Source organism: Heptranchias perlo, chromosome 9 (assembly GCF_035084215.1).
Source record: "Heptranchias perlo isolate sHepPer1 chromosome 9, sHepPer1.hap1, whole genome shotgun sequence".
Classification (NCBI taxonomy): Eukaryota; Metazoa; Chordata; class Chondrichthyes; order Hexanchiformes; family Hexanchidae; genus Heptranchias; species Heptranchias perlo.
The window spans coordinates 59,925,373-59,949,360 of record NC_090333.1 but is presented as its reverse complement, the minus strand read 5'-3'; the positions used below and the strand labels follow the sequence as shown (position 1 = coordinate 59,949,360).

Genomic DNA, 23,988 nt, shown 5'->3' with positions numbered 1-23,988 from the left:
CATCACAGAATGTTAAAATGGAAATCTATTGCGATTGTGAAAATATAACTCATCAACTAAATGCCCATCATAAGTTTTTATTATTTTCCAAATAATGTTATTATTTTACTTCAAGTAGTGATTTTTTTTTGTACGTATGAAATATGTTGTAATTTGTATTGTGACATCATTTTGCCTTTTGATGTGTCTTGTGCCATTGTCTCAAAGGTTGAAGTGTCACTTTTTAGTTGATCTAGTCCTGAGATACCAAATATGCAAATTATTTAAGATGATAACGGAATGAGGCACAGTGTGTAACTTTTTTGCAGCAGAATTACATATTTTTTTAACATAGTAATTACTGAATGGAAATGGGTGTTCAATCCAGTCCGAGGTGTTTATCTTTCATCGAGCAGTAGTCCTAATCTCATATGCCTTCCCTATTCCCATATCCTTTTACCCCCTTTCCTTCAATATTGTGAAGCCTGACTACATAACATTAATGTGCATTGACTGTAGGATGATGTGGGCAGCAGGAGCAGTGGCAGCCATGTCCAGCATTACTTTTCCAGCAGTGAGCGCTTTGGTGTCGAGGAATGCTGATCCCGATCAACAAGGTAAAACTTTCCTTCTGTAGGAATAGGCGCAGTGTAATTAGATTTTTAAAAATCTGTTACTGCCGAGAGTTCAACGTTACAACAACAGCTTGCATTTATATAGTGCTTTTAACGTAGTAAAACATCCCAAGGCATTTAATATGGGCTCCCTTTTATCGATACGTTTAGAAAATATGGAGTAACTTCGTAGTCCTTTTCATTCATTCATAGGGTTATTTGTAATGTGTTTTGAAATTCAGAATGCCACCTTCTAAAGTGTGTGCAGAAATAATTAATTTAATTTTTGCCAGGGATATGTACCTTCCAATTAGAGGAACACACCCTCAATCTCCCCCCCCCCCCCCACCCCATCCCCGGTGTTTGTAGGTGTCACTGCGACAGAAATGTGGATTTTTGTTACCAATGAACAGTGTGAGGGTTCTTCGCAAAAGGTACATGATAATACCAGATTTTTAACTGCAGTGTGGTCTATAATAAGTTTTTAACTTCCACGTTGTGCCAGTTATTGCTTTTATATTGATCATCTGCCATTGACACCAGGTGCCTGATACTCCCACGCCACCACACATTATCTGCTTTAAAGGAATTGAGTTCTTGCCTTCGACAGTATTCAGGAACTGACCTCTCATGGGTTCTGAAAGTTACAGTCAGAGGCAGCACAAAACATGGGCCTCTATTTTAACGGCCACTCAAGGACTAATGGCAAACTGGTTTTCGAAGCAATGTAAAAAATAAATTCACAGTGAGCTCTTTTCCTACAGGTCTTTAGCTTGGTTCACATCTCATTAATAAGGGATGTGCTATGTAATGTATCCTTTCTATTTCACTCACTCCTTTATGCATCATGCACCAAAATGTCACATCTTGTTACAAATGCAAAACATCCTTTTTCTTAAAAAAAAGGAAAGCAGCCTATACTTTAATGACCTCTAATTGATCTCGGCTCAGATTACAAGCAGCTACATTTATCTGGATTTCCACAGGGAATAGTTCAGCAATGGCAATAAAATGTGGGCTTGAGTTAATCTGTTATATGATAGCTGTTGAGGGAAACAGTCACTTTTCATTTAAACTCGAGGGACAATGTTCCTTTTGAGCTTCCAAGTTTGAACACTAACTCAGATAATTTTCCAATTGTTTGTAGGCGTTGTTCAAGGAATGGTCACAGGAATTCGAGGGCTGTGTAATGGCCTGGGGCCAGCATTATATGGATTTATATTCTATATTTTTCACGTGGAACTAAATGAAGTTTCAGAGAATGATGCTGGATCACATGACAGTAGGAAGGCAGACAACCATTCTCAGCAGGTAGGGTGTGGGTGTTTGTACCAGATATTTATTTGGCAACTTGATTTACAATGCTAATTCTTTAACGATGTTAAAACCGTGATCATCTGTAGTGTTGGTGCTTACATTCAGACCCATTAAATGATGTTGAACAGGACGATAGAGTACAGATTCCTGCCTCTCCCTTATTTACACACTGAGTGTCCTGTAGATGAAATTTGTTTTTATTTTTCTTGTTTGTGTACATGTGGACATGAATACTTTAAAATCCTTTAATATACACTAGGTAAGAGTGGAGAGGTGTGAGCCTAATTACACTTATACTTTACTGCCAACCTGCGGTGAGCTTAAGTTAGAGATCTGAGTCAGTTGGCGGTGGTAATTGGAGATTGTATTTACTGATATTGGGCCTGCTTTGAACTCCTAGGTTTTCAATTGGAGTTTTTGAATGACCATTGCAAGAATTAGGGGAGATTATTATTTTGACACACAAAACAAAAACTCAGGTTTTTAACCTTTGCCACACCACAGAGTTTACTTGTCCAGAGTAGGGGGCTCCTGACACGTTCACTCATCCAGCAGCAGCAGCCCTTTCATCCTTTTTTGTGTTGAAGAGTGACTGAGCTTTGTGTCTGTGCCTTTAAATTGGCAGGAAAACAGTTTTTTGCTGCTGGTTTGAAGCTGATGGAAACCAGTATCTTATCAAATACTTCCACTTTCAAAGTGGACAGTGGGAGTCCAAAGGCAGGAGACAGGTTCAAAGATTTTTTTTGAAGGAATAAGAGTATCGATGAGGGGTTCCAGGTGGTCCCAGAGGTTATCCGATTTCTGTATTTATCTGGATAGTGTGTTATTTCTGTTGCTATGTACTTTTTTAAAAAAAGACGCTTTTTAAAAGAAAAATTACAGCAGTTTTCTTTTGGCTAGCTGACTGAGGTAAATTTTAACCCCCAAAAACAGGTGGGTTGGGGCGGGTGGGGAGTATAAATACTCTGTTTTCAGAGTGGGACGACATCCCGGCTCTAACCCTGCTTCTGGGTTTAACTAAGGCAGGTTTGTCTGCGTGTGGAGAGTAGACAGCAGGAAGTCCTGCCCCCACTTTAATCCGGCAGGCCGATACTTAAAAGGACAATGTACCTCATTGAGATACTTGAGGTCCTTAATATGTGTATTGGAATAAAATGAATTTAACCTTATCTGTTCAGGTTTCCCATTGCTTCCGATTCACGTCAGGTGAAAGCAAGTGGGAAGGGCCGGAATCATGAGATGAGTAACTTTATGGGCCCGGAGGAGCAGGAGTGCTTCATCCAGGCCCAACAAGCTCGCCTGGCCGACAGGACCCCTGCGATCGGCCGCACCCCCCTGCCATGGTGGACTCACCCTACCTCCAGCGACCCATGATCTCTTCCTCGGCTCCCCCACCCACCCCGGCTCCGGGCTGCTGCAATTGGCCTTTCTGGCCGACAGCCAACCAGCCTGTCAATCAGGCTGGCTACCGGGCATGAAACCCGGAAGTGGAATTGATGAGCAAATCGCGAGTCGTCCACTTATCTTCCGGGCTTCACCTCCCGCTCCCTTCCCAGCTGTGTTAAAATTTACCCCCATCTGTCAGAAGTTTGGAGACAGGAGGTCCCTGGCAGTGTGTCAGTATTTACAGGGGGTCCTCCACACAAAGTTTCAAAGTTATTGGATTAGATAAAGGAAAAAGTAAACTGGGTGAATGAGAATGGAGAAAGAGAAGTAAAGAATAGGAGAAAGAGGAGTTTAATTTGTTTTTTCTTGCCAACTTTCTCCCATTCTCCTTTCCTAAAGATGTTTACTCTTTGCTTGGTTGCAGTTCCATTAGTGCCAGTCACTCCCTGGAACCTGCAATGTGCATCAATAGGCTATTTGACCTCGGGGAGGATAAAGAGTGGACAGAACCGCAGCAAAGCCCAATCTTGCCCCATTTGCTGACCACAAGTGCACCTCTGGTGTCATTAGATCCTGATCAGAGGGTGAACCCTTGTTGATTTCCTTCCCCCCCCCCCCTCCTAACCTAAATCGGAGGCTAATTGTCGTACACTTACCATTGTCCCATCCGACATTAGCTAATTCCACAGAATATGAATCAATGCTGGGACCTTCCAAGTCACTGTGGCTCAGCTACTCTCTAGTTTAAGTAGCTGAGCCGTGTGGAGACTAAAGCTATTTTATCTTTTCAACGGTTACTTTTACAGTAATGAAGCCAGTCCTGATGTCTGAGTAGCTTTATTAATGTAGTGATGTTTGTGTTGTGGTGTTAAACATTTTTTAAAATTTTACTTTTAGAGTTCAATAATTCCTGGACCACCATTCTTATTTGGAGCATGCTCAGTGTTGCTGGCTTTGCTTGTTGCCTTGTTCATCCCAGAGTATAGAAACACGTCTGTAAGATCCAGCAACTGGAAGAAACATTCTAGCAGCCATGGCCATCCACACAGTCCACAGGTCCCTGCTGAAGCCAAAGAACCTCTACTTCAGGACACTAGTGTATGACGACAGGATGCAGTTTGTTCCAGTACCACAGTGACTTCTGATGAACACTGAAAATGCACTGGGTACAATCTTTTTTTAAAAAAAATCTCAGATTGTGGTGTTGACCTATAAAACAATACAGGATTTTCTGAATCCAGTAATCTGGGCATTGCATCTCAGGATTGTATTGATCCCTTCAAGAAGACAAACTTGTTGCAGGAGTGCAGTTATGATATCAGGAGGTCTACATATTAGAATTGAACAAGTCTTCAAGAAGCAAAGATACTAAAGTATTTACTAAAACAAGCCCTGGGAGGCTTCTTTTATTGGTGAGGATTTATGACTTGATGCTACTCCAAGTCCCCAAGACATGGCTGAAAATGTATTTTGTGCCATGTAAAAAAAAATTATCATTAAACACAGTGTGTTAGTGTAGCTCTGTTTTATTTAAAGGTGTAATGAATATTAGTGACTGACCTAGATCTAAAACTGTGGTCAGTCCACACCCCTATGCTGGAGGTGTTTTGCTGTATATGGCTCTAGACTCTTATCCTATGTCCCAGTGGGACAGATGAGGACATTTGTGCAACATCCATTTTGAGCATTACTGTGGAAGCCAGGGTGGTTAGATACTTAAGCCTTAATGTTGTAGAAGCACTTGAACACAAATTGAAAGCTGATTGTGTCAGTTTATCTGCAAGAAAAAGTATTCAAGGCATGACAATTAGATATGAAATTAAAACACTGCATGTAGTATTCCTTTTCTTTCCAGTATTTACCCAGAAGATGTCACATCAAAAGAACTTCTAAACTAGTTTTGAGAGTTCAGCTATTTCATTCAACCACTTCATCTTAAGTATCATGTTAATGAGAATATTTCAGACTGGGATTGGTGCTGGAATGCCTTACTGTCGTAGACAGTGAAATGTGTACTTCATTTCAAATTGCTTCAGCGAGCTAGTCTAAAAGGCAGTTTGTCTTGAAAATGCTAGTAGTTTGAATGTTTACTAGGAGCACTGGTATTGTGATGGGTTTTGCCATTTAAATCAAAACATTTTTAATGCCATCCTTTCTATGCCTTTTTAAGTTTTGTTTTCTATACTTTTATAGCTGTTGTAATGAGTGGTATTTATTTAATTTCAAACCAAGTTGTACTGATCAAAACATGTAACTTCAAACCTACAGCCTTGAAAATGACATTATTTTGTATGTTAGAATGTCCTCTTAATATAGTGGCCTTTTTAGCAATATGATCCATTTTGTGGTAAATAGAAATAAAGTTAATCACAGTACCAAATTTGCAACATTGAATGGCAGACATTGACTTTCTTAAATTGCCTGTGTGTGGTTATTTGAAATGTAACAAAAACATTGTATTGCTTTGTGTAAAATAATGTCAATACATTTATAAAGTAATTCCTGAAAATGTACATTTCATTCTGTGGTGTCTGTTACTTTGCTTAATGCCTTGTTTTATTCTGATCTGATGGCCACAAGATAAACAATGTAAATATGTCATTGTTGTTTAGTTTAATAAAGCTAAATATTTTAAGTTAAGCATTTGTCATTGCTTTTAACTTTATAAGTCCACTGTTATAGGAATATGATTAGGCCATTCAGCCCCTTGAGCCTGTTCCGCCATTCAATGAGATCATGGCTGATCTGTAGCCGTACTCCATTTAGCTGCTTTTGTTCCATGGGCTGGAAATTGGGCCATGTAGCGCCTGTTTTCAGTACATCATCTTGGTAAAGGGGTTTGTGCACGTGCAGATAATGAACCCTGGCATCATGTAGAGAGAATATGCGTTAGATCAGTGTGCAATGCTGATTTAAAGGAATAGATACCCTTTTGGCACTCAATACTCCAGCCAACTAACTTTCTTAACCACAAACAGCTGAACATGTCTTAGATGGCCTGGAGGATCCTTCCCCCCACTAGTGCTATTTAAAGGAATCATGTAGGTATTGCAGATTAATGGCTGGATTATTGCTTCTGGTTGCTGGTGTAATTGTACGTGTATGTTGAAACTTCCTATACTTGGATAGAGTTGCTATAGTACATAGCGATTTGGCAGCTCCTGCATTACTGTTGGTGTCATTTATAACAGGGTTCCTGCTGGGCATAGAACATGACTAGGAGCATGCAGAGTGGGTCACGCTGCAAGGAGGAGGCAGCGCAGGGCACTGAGCAGGAGGCCATATCCCATGAGGGCCTTCAGGGAACAATACTCTTACCTCAACATGAGTGAAGAATCAGTGCATCCGACGGCTGTGGTTCACCAAAGAGTTTGTGACGGATATACGTCAACTGCTGCAGCCGCAACTGCAGCATGAGAGGAGGGCAAGGACAGCATTGCCTGTGGCTGTCAAGGTAACCGTGGCACTGAAGTTTTACAGCTCTGGATCCTTTCAAGCCTCTGCTGGCGACATGTGCAACATCTCCCAGTGGACTGCTGCATCAGGGAGGTCACGAAGGCACTATATTGGGTGACCAAGGCTAACCCCTCATGAGGTGGCTCATGATTCCAGTCAGGCACACATGTACACATACAAAGCAGGTCTACAACGAGAGCCAACCTAAAGCAACGCTTCCGCTGCCTGGACCATTCTGGTGGAGCCCTGCAGTACTCCGCTGAGCGGGTGTCAAGACTCATCGTGGTGTGCTGCATGCTGCACAACCTCTCCCTTATGAGGGAAGAGCCCTTGCCACCTCCTATCCACCAAAACCCTGAGCCAGAAGCAGTGGATGAGGAGGAAGACGCAAGGGAGGCAACAAGATGCACAGGTCCTGTCTGCCAGAGCTCTGCATGCTCAGTTTATTTGTGAGCGATATCACTAACCTCAACAACACCTGCCAAGTAAACAACAGTCCTACACTCCCCACCTGTTCTCTCTCACATGACCATCAAATCGTCCTCCATGTGATTAGCCATTGCTTCCTGCCGCAGCTCATTGCATAAATAAAAACCACCACCAACTGCGACTTCAAATCCAAATTTATAACTTAACACGTACTCAAGTATCAAACATTAGAGTATTCACCCCTGTGCATTCCTTCAGTGCCTGTCACTCGTGTGCCCTTGCCTTTCCTCGTGCTCTTGCAAAGTGTATCCCCAGTGGCTGGAGCTGGAGTGGTGGAAGGCTGCTGGCCTTTAATTGAGGAGTGTGCAGATGGCTCTGGGCCAGGAGGACCTGGCTTCAGACTGCACCATCTCGGTATGGGCTGCAGCAGTCTGGTCTGGCTGGCTGACAAGCAACAAGAAGGGCACCGGCAGAGTGGCAGGGGTGGGAGCAGGAATGCTGTCCGGAGCAGCAGGTTCAACTGCCATGGCGCCACTGCCACTCTCCCAGGGTACTCTATCTACCCTTTCAAAATCTTAAAAACCTCAATCAAATCACCATCTATATTCCAGAGAATACAAGCAGAGTTTCTGTAATCTTGCCTCATATTTTAACCCTTGTAGTGCTGGTAACATTCTGGTGAATCTGCATTGCACCACACTCCAGATGTGGTCCATCTAGGGCTTTGTATAGCTGTAGCAAAACTTCCCTTTATATTCTAGCCATCTAGTTATAAAGACTAACATTCCATCAACCTTTTTGATTATTTTTTGTACCTAACTACATGGACCCCTAAACCTCTTTGGACCTCCTGTTCCTAGCTTTTACCTTTGAAAAAATACTCACATCTATCCTTTTTTGGTCCAAAATGGATGACCTCACACTTACCTGCGTTGAAATCCATCTGCCACAGTTTTGCCCACTCACTTAATCTATCAATGTCTCTTTGTAATTTTATGCTCCCGTCTACACTACTATGCCATAGATCTTCGTGTCATCGGTAAACTTGGATATATGGCTCTCTGTTGTATTATCCAAGTCATTAATAAATAGTGATTAGTTGAGGCCCCAGCATAGCTCCTTGTGGAACACCACTAGTCACTTCCTGCCAATTTGAGTACATACCCATTATCACTACTCCGTCTTCTACCACCCAACCAATCTCCTAACCAGGTCAATAATTTGCCTTCAATTCCATGGGCTTTAATTTTAGCTAACAGTCTCTTATATGGAGCCTTATCAAAAGGTAATTTTGTTTAAAAAGCAGCAATTGCTGTTCCCTCACCAAAGCTATCTCAAAACTTGTGTGAATCTTTTCTAACTTTTGATAGCAAGTGAGCTATCTCTCCTAAAATGAAAGCTGACCACTGGCTCACTGCTCCATCGTGCTCTACCATTTAGGCATTGTTTATCAATGTTTAGCTGTGCTCATCAGTGAGACCTCTTATTTTTGAGATGTGCCTCAGAACTCACCCCTATCCTATACCATCTTTTCAGTTGTTGCCCTTATGTCTACTTTCTAAAACTTATGGAAGTTGCTGTTTACTGAAATTATCCATTATGATAATCATACCTATGTTGCACATCCAGAACTCTGCTCTTGGATATTTTGCTTCACCTTGGACATCTCAACATCTCCAGTAGGAATTTTTTTAAAAACCAGAATTGTACCACAGGTATCATCTCAAATCACTTGATCGATAGTGGATGGTTCATCTTGATTTTTTTTTGATGTGACTCCATTCTCTCCCCTCCATTATTCCATCACCCAAGTCTTTTGCTGCTGATTCCTTCCTATCTTCAGTTAAGCCATACAGCCTTCAATCCTTTTACATTGCAGTGGTTGGATTACTAAATGTTGATCTGCATGTCATTCATTCGGGTAACAATTCCACACCCCCCCCCCAATTCTTTGAAGACTGTTCCTGGTCTTTTGGAACTCTAGCCAGCAGCAACCACCTCTTACTATACCCCACTCTCACTCGATATTAGCATAGAATTGTGAAGGCCTGGGCATAACACTGAGGCTGGTAGCTAACTGAGGAGTGAAAACTAATTCATACATGCAGAATATGAAAAAGCAAATTCAGACATACACTAACATAACACCACCTCAGAGCTGCAGAACTGTGACTAAATAAGGTACACTAGTATGCACTTTTTGGTCATGTTAGCACACCTCATCACTAGAAAACAGTTCAGGGTCTCAATAGCTTTGCCTCGCTTTCAATCCCCTCAAATGGTAGTACCCTCGCCTCTAAGGCAGGAGGTTGTGGGTTCAAACCCCACTTGAGCACATAATCTAGGCTGACACTTCAGTGCTGCATTATCAGAGATGCTGTCTTTCAGATGAGATGTTAGATCCCATCAGCTTTGTCAGGTAGAAGATGTCATGCCACTGCTCAAAGAGCAGGGGAGTTCTTCTGGTGTCCTGGCCAAAATTTATCCCTCAATCAACACAGCCAAAAACACAATAAACGGTCAACATTGTGGGGCACCACTTGCTGCTGTATTTGCCTACATCACAACAGTGACTACACTTCAAATGTAACTCGTTGGCTATAATGCACTTTAAGATGACTCGAAGAAATCAAAGATACTATATAAATGCAGGTTCTTTCTTTACGGACCTATCCTATTCTTGCTGGCCCTAAGGGAAGCTCTGTAGGTGCAGGCAACCTCAAGTCTCACTACAATAGGGTGGCCACCCTCCTTGCCAAACAGATGGGTAAAGCATCTAAGCACAACCATGCAAGAAACCTCACCATCCAATACTAAAATGTACAACTTAACCAAACATACAAGACAATCTAAACTTAATTATGCAACATAAAGGAAATGCTAATTGTGCCATTAATCAAGGTGCAAATTTTCATATATGCAAAGCTAACAATAGAAAGGTAAAAAGAACCAAGAGTCAATACTAATATAAACATAGTATTATTTAATACAGTTCTTATCGAGCACCACTGGATACAATGAATTCAATGCCATTTGTAAGAAATAATAAATCTTTTTGCTTAAAATATTTACAGTTTCTATACATTTTCTATAGTGGCATACATCTGTATTTCACACCAGTAATGTCATAAATTCCACACTGATTATAAACTGTACAAACTATTTTCCACACCAAACTTGAAGACATCTGCTTTATCGCCACGTGACAGAGATAGGTAAAGCTATATTAGCATTAGCTCTCCAGCGAAAGTCAAACAGTGCATTTTGATAGGACTTTGACCAAAAGATGTTCTTTCCAGAATCCCTCTCCTTCCTTTATTGACCTGAAGTGTGTAGATTCTCATTTATCTGACTTTGATTATAAAGTTAATTTAATTTATTCAAGATCTATTCCCCAAGATCAAGATTTTCATGTCCAGCTTAAGGCCGTCTTATCCCTCTGTCCATCCTACTCCTCCATCAAAAAATGCATTTTAGAAATTGAAAGCGGGCCCTGATTGCTAGGAGGGAGAAGGGAAGAGAGCCAATAGTCTCATGGTTTTTGTCCCTTGCAGAGAGAGAGAGAAAAGACATTCTAGAGGGGGAGGGTGAACAGCCAGTAGTCGTGGTCCATATTGGTACAAACGACATAGGTAAAAAAAAAAGGGATGAGGTCCTGCAAGGTGAATTTAAGGAGTTAGGAGATAAATTAAAAAGCAGGACCTCAAAGGTTGTGATCTCAGGATTACTACCAGTGCCATGTGCTAGTGAGTATAGGAACAGGATAATAGACCAGATGAATGCGTGGCTGCAGGGATGGTGTAGGAGGGAGGGATTTAGATTCCTGGGACATTGTGATCGGTTCTGGGGAAGGTGGGACCCATACAGGTGGGACGGGTTACACCTGAGCAGGACCGGGACCAATGTCCTCGTGGGGGTTTTTGCTAGTGCTGTTGGGGAAGGTTTAAACTAGAATGGCAGGGGGATGGGAACCTGAGCAGGGAAACAGAGGAGGGGGAAACAAGGATAGAAACAAAAAGACAGAAAGGGAAGAAGCAATAGTGGAAGACAGAGAAAACAAGGGCAAAAAACAAATATGGCCATAGTGCAAAATAAAACTAAGATGACTAGCAATCTTAAAAAGACAGGTCTAAAGGCATTGTGGCTTAATGTGCGGAGCATTCGCAATAAGGTAGATGAATTAACAGCGCAGATAGATGATATCGGTTATGATATAGTTGCGATTACGGAGACATGGCTGCAGGGTGACCAAGGATGGGAACTGAACATCCAGGGGTATTCAATATTTAGGAAGGACAGGCAAAAAAGGAAAGGAGGTGGGGTAGCGTTGTTAGTAATGGAGGAAATCAATGGAATAGTGAGGAAGGATATTTGCTCGGAAAACCACGATGTGGAATCTGTATGGGTGGAACTAAGAAACACCAAGGGGCAGAAAATGTTGGTGGGGGTTGTCTATAGGCCCCCAAACAGTAGTGGAGATGTAGAGGAGGGCATTAAACAGGAAATTAGAGACGCATGCAAGAAGGGTAAAACTATAATCGTGGGTGACTTTAATATACATATAGATTGGTCAAACCAAATTAGCAATAATACTGTGGGGAAGGAATTCCTGGAGTGTGTACGTGATGGTTTTCTAGACCAAAACGTTGAGGAACCAACTAGGGAACAGGCGATCCTAGACTGGGTATTGTGCAATGAGAAAGGATTAATTAACAATCTCGTTGTGCGGGGTCCCTTAGGGAAGAGCAACCATAACATGATAGAATTCCTCATTAAGATGGAGAGTGAAGTAATTGAATCCGAAACTAGGGTCCTGAATCTAAATAAAGGAAATTACGAAAGTATGAGGTGTGAGCTGGCTATGATAGATTGGGGAACTTTACTAAAAAGGGATGACAGTGAATAGGCAATGGCTAATATTTAAAGATCGTGTGCAGGAATTACAACAATTATTCATCCCTGTCTGGCGCAAAAATAAAAAAGGAAAGGTGGCTCAACCGTGGCTTACAAAATAAATTAGGGATAGTATTAGATCCAAAATTGCCAGAAAAAGCAGCAAGCCTGAGGATTGGGAGCAGTTTAGAATTCAGCAAAGGAGGACAAAGAGATTGATTAAGAGGGGAAAAATAGAGTATGAGAGTAAACTAGCAGGGAACATAAAAACTGACTGTAAAAGATTCTAAAATATGTCAAGAGAAAAAGATTAGTGAAGACAAATGTAGGTCCCTTACGTCAGAAATGGGGAAAATTATAATGGGGAACAAAGAAATGGCAGAACAATTAAACACATACTTTGGTTCTGTCTTCACAAAGGAGGACACAAATAGCCTCCCAGAAATGTTAGGGAACCAAGGTCTAGTGAGAGGGAGGAACTGAAGGAAACCAGTATTAGTAAAAAAAAAGTGCTAGGGAAATTAATGGGGCTAAAGGCTGACAAATCCCCAGGGCCTGATAATCTACGTCCCAGAGTACTAAAGGAAGTGGCCCTGGAAATAGTGAATGTATTGGTGATCATCTTCCAAAATTCTATAGACTCTGGAACAGTTCCTACAGATTGGAGGGTGGCAAATGTAACCCCACTATTTAAAAAAGGAGGAAGAGAAAAAACAGGGAATTAAAGGCCAGTTAGCCTGACATCAGTAGTGGGGAAAATGCTAGAGTCTATTATAAAAGATGTGATAACAGAACACTTGGAGGGCATTAACGGGATTGGACAAAGTCAGCATGGGTTTATGAAAGGGAAATCATGCTTAACAAATCTACTGGAGTTTTTTGAGGATGTAACTGGTAGAATAGATAGGGGAGAAACAATGGATGTGGTGTATTTGGATTTTCAGAAGGCTTTTGATAAGGTCCCACACAAGAGTTTAGTGTGCAAAATTAAAGCACGTGGGATTGGGGGGGAATATACTGGCATGGATTGAGAATTGGTTGACAGACAGGAAACAGAGAGTAGGAATAAACTGGTCTTTTTCCGGGTGGCAGGCAGTGACTAGTGGGGTACCGCAGGGATCAGTGCTTGTGTCCCAGCTATTCACAATATATATCAATGATTTGGATGAGGGAACTAAATGTAACATTTCTAAGTTTGCAGACGACACAAAGCTGGTGTGGAATGTGAGCTGTGAGGAGGATGCAAAGAGGCTGCAATGTGATTTAGACAAGTTGGGTGAGTGGGCAAGAATATGGCAGATGCAGTATAACGTGGATAAAGGTGAGGTTATCCACTTTGGTTGTAAAAACAGAAAGGCAGATTATCTGAATGGTGATAGATTGGGAAAAGGGAAGGTGCAACAAGACCTGGGTGTCCTTGTACACCAGTCGCTGAAAGCGAGCATTCAGGTGCAGCAAGCAGTTATGAAGGCGAATGGTATGTTGGCCTTCATTGCAAGAGGATTTGAGTACAGGAGCAGGGATGTCTTGCTGCAGTTATACAGGGCCTTGGTGAGACCACATCTGGAGTATTGTGTGTGGTTTTGGTCTCCTTATCTGAGGACGGATGTCCTTGCCATGGAGGGAGTGCAACAAAGGTTTACCAGACTGATTCCTGGGATGGCAGGACTGACGTATGAGGAGAGATTGGGTCGACTAGGTTTATATTCACTAGAGTTTAGAAGAATGAGAGGTGATCTCATCGAAACATATAAAATTCTAACAGGACTAGACAGACTAGATGCAGGGAGGATGTTCCTGATGGCTGGGGAGTCCAGAACCAGGGGTCACAGTCTCAGGATACGGAGTATGCCATTTAGAACAGAGATGAGGAGAAATTTCTTCACTCAGAGGGTGGTGAACCTGTGGAATTCTCTACCACAGAAGGAAGTGAAAGCCAAGTCATTAGATGTATTCAAGAAGGAGATAGATATATTTCTTAATGCTGAAGGGATCACGGGATATGGGGAAAAAGCAGGCACAGGGTACTGAGTTAGACGATCAGCCATGATCATTTTGAATGGCGGAGCAGGCCCGAAGGGCCGAATGGCCTACTCTTGCTCCTATTTTCTATGTAAGAAGAGTGAGAATGGGCTGAGAGAAACAAGTGCTGGTGATGACCTGTGCAATCTGTGACCATTCTGTTAAATATTGACTTATCTCATGGCACTATATTTCTGTTGTCGTAAACAGTTTTTATTCTTCTTGTTCTGTTAATCTATTAGTAATTTGGAATCACTGCACGTTACCTCATCCTCAGTTTGAATTAGAATGACCGTAAAGAAAAAATGAAAAAAAGCAGAGTATACAAAACACACACTCTACATACCCTTGCCTTACTGTGAGCTGACGGTAATTTATTTCCTGTGGGTTTTTCCATAATTACCAAACACATTTTTTTTAAATCGCATGTGCAAAAACAAACAGCAATAGCTAAAAACATCATTAGAATTTACTTTTTAAAGCTTTGAAGAAATTGATCACTGCCCAAAATATTTTGTCAATACTTGTTAGGGCAATTCACAAAACTGTGTATGGTGTTGTTGGGGGGTGGGGGTGACAATTGACGAATCTACCACCAAAAATTACTTCAGGATCAGGATGGTTCCAGTTCTTGTCCACAGAAGTAGGCAGAAGCTAGAGGATGTTGTCCAGATTTAGTGGTTTGTGCTCCTATTGTAGATAGGGATGATTTCTGGCATTCTAACAAAATAAAAATGTACTTGATAATTGAACTAAGAACATTTAGTACTATCTATAAATACTTTTACATAAAGAATGGCTTTCACTGTGTTAATAGAAACTCATATATAGATCTAAAATAATTTTAATAGTGACTATGTGCCATTATTAATAGCCGCTATCAAATGCAAGTAGTACTTTCTCTTGTCAATCTTAAAAAAGGTTCAAAGTGCAAATTAATATTGGCCTCCCAAATTACACAAAAATAAGATCAGTAAAACATAGCACTAAAGTCAAAACAATTATGAATGGTTATATTAATTTAACTGAGAAAGCTTTAGAAGGCCCAGAAATGTTAAATTCAAATATTTAAGGGCACTGATCACATCACATGGAAAATCTGCTACTCATACCTGAACTGAATGTATTGTGAACAGAGAGTCCTCGCAGAGGGATGCTGTCTTGTCGCTGCTTAAAATACTTTGATTCTAAACCACTAACTTTGCTATAAAGAAGAAAAACAGAACAGTCAGTCTGAAGGCTGCTCATCATTTAAAAAAAACAGGGTAGAGATTGACCAAATGTAAAAATATGTTTTTTTTTTAATAAGATGTAATCATAAATGCCAATAAAAGGCATTTCACACCAACGCACTTTTCTTTGTCTGATGAAGGAGCTGTGCATAATCCCACTGGAAGTCTTGGTTTTGAAGTCATTGGTGGTGTATTCGTTTTTGAAAATTGTGAGTTAAATTGAACCTGCCAAAAATGAAAAGCATTTTTGATTGTGGCAGATGTAAATGTCACAAGTAAAACAACAAAACATTTAAGGCTACAATTTAATACAGAAATTTAGACTAAAATAAAATCAGGAATAATTTGACGATACACAGGGGTTCTCCCACTCATCTGCCGAAAGAGCCATGGAAATACCAGAAAAACGGTGTAATCAGCGTACACATTGTTGTTCCGGGGATTCTGTGGCTGTTCCGCTGAAGTTATGATGAACGAGCAGGAGAACGCCCATGGAAATTTACTCTCGTATACTCAGAGCAAACAAAATTCCAATGTGCCATATATTTGATTTCTTTATTCTTAACATAACAACACCTTAATACGGCAAGATTTTGACGTATTTAAGATCCATTTCATCCACAATATATAATGTTATGCTCTCTGAATACAATGCTAAGTTTAATGTATTTCAAAAAGAATTTCCTCCTAAATTAAGATTAAAATGGTTATGTAAACTGAGTGCAATTTCCTGGATTCTGCTGCATGGTATAAGTGGCACATCAACTAAAAACTGAAAAAATAAAGCATAGATGCTTGCCCTTGGTCCCAAGCTTTGCTCGTTTGACACAACACAGTGTGGCTTCATACTAATGGTTGTAAACTGTTGTGGAAAGGACGACATCACAGAGGTAACAGGATAGTTGGTTCCAGAAACAATTGAAAAAGGATTTTTCTCGGACTGCAATAAATGAAGGAACAAAGCGTCACATTAACTATCGCAAACATCCCTGGCAAACTCACTAATGTTCAAAACATGTTGAATAGTGCAATCGAGAACTTTGAAACACATAATGTAATACACTAGGTTCAAATCTAACTGTATAACACAACACCCAATTCTCTATTCACCATCTAGAATAATGGCATCACTGGAGTTTTGCTTATAAGACATTAAGTAGGTTGGTTGCTTGCTTCAAAAAAACTGAAATGATACAAGAGTTCCTGAATAATAGTTTTCTTTTTGGTAAAACAATACAGAACAGGCTTACCCGAACAATGTACAGTTCTTTCTGTTTTGAAGTTTTAAAACTCAAACAAAAGCAGCCCTTCTTGGTTATCTAAAACTCCGTTGCTAAAGGCAGCATGTAAAAGCCATATAAACCAAAGCCTACATTTTCCTCCGTAAAACTGCCCATTTGTGGGCAGTCTCATGGTGGAGAATGAAGGAAAATGGACGTGGAGGCGGTGTGTCAAATCCCCGCCCCTAAAAAATGACCTCTTTATTGACAACTGCAGCTGCCCTTCCATCGCCATTCCTGCCACATCGAAATGACAATAAGTGGGCAGGACTTGGATCACCAGTGAATTGCCTTGTTTCTGTCTATACCCCGCCGACCGGAGGAAAGACCTGCATAAAAAAGGCACTGGGATACTGGGGCAGTGGGAAGCAGGTGGAATAGACTCTTATGGAACTACCAACGGCAACCTGGCCACTCTTGCTTCTTCCCATTACTCCAACTTCCCTTGATATGTGGCTGGGTTCATACAGAGACAATGGCAAATTTGTACCCATCATATTTTGCAGGTTGCTACTCCCTTTAAATTTTGCCCTGTCCATTTCAGCCACTGCAATGAGTGACCTACAAAACCACAGGATATCCCTCCTCCACAGAGGCAGAGTCTCACTAAAGAACACTGGGAGTTCACAGTGAATACTTAACTAACCCTGATCCAGGAAAATGGGACAGGATCAAATAGTGGGCAAAAGTCCCATTTGCAACAAGAAACCCAAATGGAAGGAAAATCCAGAAATTTCTAAGTTTATTTCCCAGTCTGTGCAGAAGTAGCTGATGTCAGCAGTAGCCTGTTGACACTCAACATAAAAAACTACGCATGAATAATGGTTATGAGGTAGAACATTGTATGGCACCAGTGGAATTGTACCCCAATAGTCAATGACTTCAGGAATGGAGGGGAGAAATTTGGCCAGAAAAAACGATTTACTATACTTCCAGTATTAAAACTATGGTTTGCATTGCTCTATTCAAAAACATTTCCTATCACTCCTATGACACAATTAAGACACACTGTCTGCTGAAATAACACTGCTATGTAATCTTCACACTTCAATTCTAAATATGTAAGATTGCTTTTAAATGATGACAAATACAAGCATGCATCTTTAAATCATGCACCATTTTGGTACATTAAAAGCATCAATTTCCTTACTATATTGTGATGTACAGTTTCTCTTTTGAAGATACCATTACTTCCAGAAACTATCCCAGACATTCCCATTATCTCTTGCTTCCTCATTATTTGGTTTTCATTAAGTTGTTTGTTGAGCCATGTAATCACTTAAGGATAAGAAAAAAATAAGTTAGATTACCAAAAAAAAGTTTCTGTGAACTGTCAATTTCACAACAGGAAAATTAAATCCTTTATTGCCTGCCTAAAACGTACTTTTCTTTCTCCTGTCATGGGTCTCCCTTGTGTGTGGAAGATGCGTATGTACACACACGCGCACACACATACCCACGCCGGTTAAGAAACAAGGCAGTCTCAGACCTCAGAGAATGCTGCTCCCGACTCATCTGCTTGATTCCACAGAACGTGCAAGACAAGCCATTGATTTTCTCTCTTCTCGTGTCCTCTGCCCTCCCCTCTATTTTGCTCCCACTCACTCCAACTTTCACTACCCACACAGGTCCAACCAAGCTCCAGGATCAGTATCTCATCTTCCTCCTCGGTATCCCAGAGTCCTCTGGTCTGAATATTGGCTTTAGCAATCTTAGAATTTAGTTGCCTCTGCAATGCTCCCAATCATATTCCACAGTGATCCTTTCCATTCTGTAGCTGCTTTGCATATCTTTTGTCTTTTCAATACATTTCCGCAGCCCGAGATGAACTTTGTATCTCATCCAGAACTTTTCAACTTTTCATAGCCTTTCAAAACTGTTTACAGGCTATTAGCTGTCTATTTGATGGCATATTTAAAATCTTGAGTTCATTTCTGTTTTGATCATTGCTAATGAATTATCTCCACAAGAAATGCTAACTCATATTTTTTTTCTTTTCAGAGGCTAACAAACCTGTTGTGTATTTACAGAATTTTCTGTTTTTTATTTTTATAAAACATACATAAGAGTTTTATAATCCAGTAACTGAGTCTTCCAGTTTATGACATCATGTGAATCCTGTGTACATTGTAGTTTTGTAACAAGCTACCAGTAATCTAGTCATGGCGAATCCATATATCTATAGTCTAATCTAGAGGTCCTCCAAATATATTCAGCCAAAGTCCACTTAACTCATCGTTCTTACCGAGGTCTGGGGCAACTCCACATGTTTACTTGGTCATAATTATTAAGAGTATTATTCCAACAACTCTGTCCTTTCATGCTTTGAACTTATTACCATACAGCGTTAAAAAGGGAAATCTGAATTTCATTTTAAACTTGAAAAATGACTTTGCCTTAACTTTTGTTTGTGACCGATTTATATAATGCTGTAACTGACTCCAAAGTGTTGGAATGGGCAAAATAAGACCACCCAGTTATACTGTCACTACTTTTACTGGGTAAATTAGCAAACGAGCACAAGTAGCAGTAATCAGGAGCTTTGTCTCACCCACACGCCATTTAAATTCTGCAAAATCAAAAGCAAAATACTGTGGATGCTGGAAGTCTGATATGAAAACAGAAAATGCTGGAAATACTCAGCAGGTCAGGCAGCATCTGTGGAGAGAGAAACAGAGTTAACGTTTCAGGTCGATGGCCTTTCGTCAGAACTGGAAGAAGTAAAGATTTAACAGCTTTTAAGCAAGTACGGGATTTCTTTCCTCCCCTCCTTCCCCCCCCCCACCCCCACAATCTGGTTCTCTACTTGCTTAAAAGCTGTTAAATCTTTACTTCTTCCAGTTCTGACAAATGGTCATCAACCTGAAACATTAACTCTGCTTCTTTCTCCACAGATGCTGCCTGACCTGCTGAGTGTTTGCAGCCTTTTCTGTTTTTATTTCAGATTTCCAGCATCTGCAATATTTTGCTTTTGATTTAAGTGTTTTTTTTTATTCGTTCATGGGATGTGGGCGTCGCGGGCGAGGCCGGCATTTATTGCCCATCCCTAATTGCCCTTGAGAAGGTGGTGGTGAGCCGCCTTCTTGAACTGCTGCAGTCCGTGTGGTGACGGTTCTCCCACAGTGCTGTTAGGAAGGAAGTTCCAGGATTTTGACCCAGCGACGATGAAGGAACGGCAATATATTTCCAAGTCGGGATAGTGTGTGTTTAATTCACTGCCACTTCTCTTCCAGGAATATCCACCTTGAAGAAGTTCTGCTCTTCTCCGAAGGGATTTCTTTCCTCCCTTCTACCTGCACCGCTCCCCCACCAACCTTTCCCCTGGCTCTGTACTTGCTTAAAGACTATTAAATCTTTACTTCTTCCAATTCTGACGAAAGTCATTGACCTGAAACGTTAACTCTGTTTCTCTCTCCACAGATGCCATTTAACTTCTAACTAGTCAATTACGAGTTACTTCCACTCATGAGCAGACTTGAGAAATGAATAAGCAGTAAAACTAAAGAGATCCACTGGCAGAACAAATGTTGACTAACTGACTAGCCCAAGCTCATACTGCTTCAAGGTCCTACAGGGTTCACATCAAGACATTCTGTGATCTGGAAACAGATAAGAGTCCACTATTTGAGGACCTCAGTCTGTTACACGGGTTAAAAATGGCATAGTATCTAAAACCCTAGTAATAGCTAGTCAAGAGTCAACAAGAAACATCTACTAAAATTCAGGCTTAGCTGAAAACATGGATGGTGCAATTTCTGAACTCTGGATCTGTCAGCATAAAGGGAACCCACCTAAAGGTCAAGTTCCACTGCCACAAAAATTAAGTAATGCTAAGGATGGATTCACCAATTAATTAAGGCTGTAAAACAGCACCAATCTGATTCTCATATACAGAAACAAAGAAAAAAAATCAATTGTGTACTCTCAGAGGTGCAAATGGGACACCACAGATTCAGTTACTGAGACGAAATTAAGGTACTCGGTTAAGTAAATGAAGTATAAAGGCTACCATGAGGATGGAAAGCACTTACCTTTGGAAACGATGCTATCCAGTGTCAGCAATCCAACTGATTGGATCCCACTGCTGAATTGCAATACAAAGGAATATTTCTGCAGCATACTTACCATTTTCATTTGTTTTGAGGAGCTGCTTGCTTTCTTCCAATTTCTCCAATGTTCCTTCTAATTGCTCTTGCAATTTTGATACCTACAGCAAGAAGAAAAGACTGAAACCAAGCCTGGTAAGCCAAAGCGTAATATTCAATGACTAATCTATGCAACACCTTTGTGAAGCACCTTGGAATGCTGCACTGCTCCAACTTTCAGTCACATACCCATTCCATGAAAATAGAATCACTTACTGAAAACAACTTGAGGATTAAATTCCTATTTAAAAAATAATCAAACTAGTTAGAATCACAATTTATAATTTTCTGGTTATTTACAAATGTTCCTGCAAAAAGTATATTTTGTATTTTTTGTGGGAGTACTGAGGAGGGGGTTCCATATTGCTAATGAAAATACAATGATAGAAGTGTTCACTGCAGGGAGAGGGTAAGAGTGGCATGTAACAGGGGGGACTGGGGGACGGGAAGGTAGATGCTCAGAGTGGACGGATATACTCTGGACGGGGGGATTTCTTTAAAGGGTTTCACCAGCAGTTACTTAACATATCTATTTTTTGGCTTTTGCTATAAAAAGCCTTACCCTAAGCAAATGGACACCAAAGTTAAAAAGCTGCTCCCATAATACATGCAGAGATTTATTTATTTAATGCAAGTGTGGTATGTGAGGAAACAGAATTTATTTACCTACCTGAAGTTGGTACAGAAAAACTAGTTATTTTCCAGGAACCAATCAAAAACATTTACTTTATCATCTTTTATAAACTTCTTTTCCTCCCCACAACCCACGTAATAGTGTTACCTCCACTCCTCTTAAACAACAGGGATATCGGCTACTGTTAACTAAATTTTCTTTCAAGAGTCAGGTGGGCTCAAGTAAGATTTTCCAGTGACTAGTGCATTAACACCTGGTTTGAAGGCAAATGCTACAACTTTAGCAAATCAGTTGCATTCTGAATTATAAATTTAGCTTTTCAAATAAATGCAAATTTCCAGTATAGATTAGCAATACACAAACACACATGCAAAATTCAATTTGCATTTGGAGCCTTACCTCTTCTCCTTTGAGTTGTAACGTCTGCTGAGCTTCCTGTAGCTCCCTCTGCTCTTTCTGCATTTGTTTTTCTTTCTCTGATAACAGTTTTTCTTGTTGTATTGTGACAGTATTTTTAAGTTTCAGCTTCCCTATTAGTGCTTTCATATCCCCTTGTAACTTTTTAATAATTTCATTAGCCTGTTAAAAGATGGTAGAAGGTATATAATGGTCACAGTTAAGCATTTAGCAAGACAAAAAACAATTACAATACTTTTTTAAAAAATTACAATTTGGCTCAATATGAACATCACAAAGTGGTATGATAGTACAAATAGGTGAATCAAGTCTAAATACATCAAACAGATTACAGGGGTCTAACGAGCACTAGAATTTCATAGGGGGCAAGTTCTGTATTGTCAGCGCTTCAAAGAGGAAGGAAGGAAGTACGCCCACAGGCTGGAATGAAGGTTTCAGCAGTGGCGGGCCTGAGGTAGGGGCAGAGGTGGAAATAAGCAGTCTTGATGATGGGTAGGTATTGAGTTTGGAGCTGAGCTCTGGGTTGAACATGACATCAAGGTTTAACATGGTTTGGTTCAGCCTGAGCAAGTAGCCACAGAGGAGGTGGAAGTCGGGCAAATTTATGGCATGCGCAGAAATCGATGGCTTCGGTTTTCCCAGTGTTCAGTTCAAGGAAATTGTGACTGATCAATGACAATGTCAGGTAGGCGGTCTGACAGCACAGAGGTGGTTGAGTGATCAAAAGAGTTGATGGAAAGAGTTAGATGCTGTTGGCAAACATACGGAAACTGGCCCCATGCCTACAGATGATGTCACTGAGGGGCAGTGTATAGATGAATAAGAGGGGGTTGAGGATAGACCCTTAAGGGACTCCAGAGGCTAAAGATGCACTGGCTATGTTCAGATAGGTAGGAGTGGAACTACGCAATGGCAATCCCACAAAGTTGGACGATGGAGGAGAGGCGATGAAGGAGAATGGCATGGCTATCATATCAAATGCTCCAGAAAGGTGAAGGCGGACCAAGAGGAATAACAATATACCGTGGTCAGAGACATTGTAATTCTGACTTGGCTTTTTTTTCATTCGTTCATGGGATGTGGGCGTCGCTGGCGAGGCCAGCATTTATTGCCCATCCCTAATTGCCCTCGAGAAGATGGTGGTGAGCTGCCTTCTTGAAACGCTGCAGTCCGTGTGGTGAAGGTTCTCCCACAGTGCTGTTAGGAAGGAAGTTCCAGGATTTTGACCCAGCGACAACGAAGGAATGGCGATATATTTCCAAGTCGGGATGGTGTGAGACTTGGAGGGGAACGTGCAGGTGGTGGTGTTCCCATCTGCCTGCTGCTCTTGTCCTTCTAGGTGGTAGAGGTTGCGGGTTTGGGAGGTGCTGTTGAAGAAGCCTTGGCGAGTTGCTGCAGTGCATCCTGTGGATGGTACACACTGCAGCCACAGTGCGCCGGTGGTGAAGGGAGTGAATGTTTAGGGTGGTGGATGGGGTGCCAATCAAGCGGGCTGCTTTGTCCTGGATGGTATCGAGCTTCTTGAGTGTTGTTGGAGCTGCAATCATCCAGGCAAGTGGAGAGTATTTTATCACACTCCTGACTTGTGCCTTGTAGATGGTGGAAAGGCTTTGGGGAGTCAGGAGGCGAGTCACTCGCCACTGAATACCCAGCCTCTGACCTGCTTTTGTAGCCACAATATTTATATGGCTGGTGCAGTTAAATTTCTGGTCAACGGTGACCCCCAGGATGTTGATGGTGGGGGATTCGGCGATGGTAATGTCGTTGAATGTCAAGGGGAGGTGGTTAGACTCTCTCTTGTTGGAGATGGTCATTGCCTGGCACTTGTCTGGCGCGAATGTTACTTGCCACTTATCAGCCCAAGCCTGGACGTTGTCCAGGTCTTGCTGAATGCGGGCTCGGACTGCAGCATTATTTGAGGGGTTGCGAATGGAACTGAACATTTTGCAATCATCAGCGAACATCCCCATTTCTGACCTTATGATGGAGGGAAGGTCATTGATGAAGCTGAAGATGGTTAGGCCTAGGACACTGCCCTGAGGAACTCCTGCAGCAATGTCCTGGGGCTGAGATGATTGGCCTCCAACAACCACTACCATCTTCCTTTGTGTTAGGTATGACTCCAGCCACTGGAGAGTTTTCCCCCTGATTCCCATTGACTTCAATTTTACTAGGGCTCCTTGG

General features: G+C 41.2%; 2 protein-coding genes across 2 annotated transcripts in view; one reads left to right on the top strand and one right to left on the bottom strand.

Moving 5' to 3' along the window:
• mfsd14a1 (major facilitator superfamily domain containing 14A 1) overlaps nucleotides 1-5,936 on the top strand; it is a 30,729-nt gene extending 24,793 nt beyond the window's left edge. The window contains exons 10-12 of the mRNA XM_067990598.1: nucleotides 499-596; nucleotides 1,741-1,904; nucleotides 4,194-5,936. Coding sequence (XP_067846699.1) covers nucleotides 499-596; nucleotides 1,741-1,904; nucleotides 4,194-4,400 — 469 coding nt within the window. The 3' untranslated portion in view covers nucleotides 4,401-5,936. The remainder of the gene's footprint in view (nucleotides 1-498; nucleotides 597-1,740; nucleotides 1,905-4,193) is intronic.
• Nucleotides 5,937-10,177: 4,241 nt separating this feature from the next.
• The window catches only part of LOC137325461 (spindle assembly abnormal protein 6 homolog), a 40,789-nt gene continuing 26,978 nt past the window's right edge, over nucleotides 10,178-23,988 (bottom strand). Inside the window, exons 11-17 of the mRNA XM_067990597.1 lie at nucleotides 21,787-21,966; nucleotides 20,734-20,815; nucleotides 17,759-17,886; nucleotides 16,128-16,268; nucleotides 15,450-15,553; nucleotides 15,209-15,300; nucleotides 10,178-14,816 (exon numbers count right to left, since the gene is read on the bottom strand). Coding sequence (XP_067846698.1) covers nucleotides 14,710-14,816; nucleotides 15,209-15,300; nucleotides 15,450-15,553; nucleotides 16,128-16,268; nucleotides 17,759-17,886; nucleotides 20,734-20,815; nucleotides 21,787-21,966 — 834 coding nt within the window. The 3' untranslated portion in view covers nucleotides 10,178-14,709. The remainder of the gene's footprint in view (nucleotides 14,817-15,208; nucleotides 15,301-15,449; nucleotides 15,554-16,127; nucleotides 16,269-17,758; nucleotides 17,887-20,733; nucleotides 20,816-21,786; nucleotides 21,967-23,988) is intronic.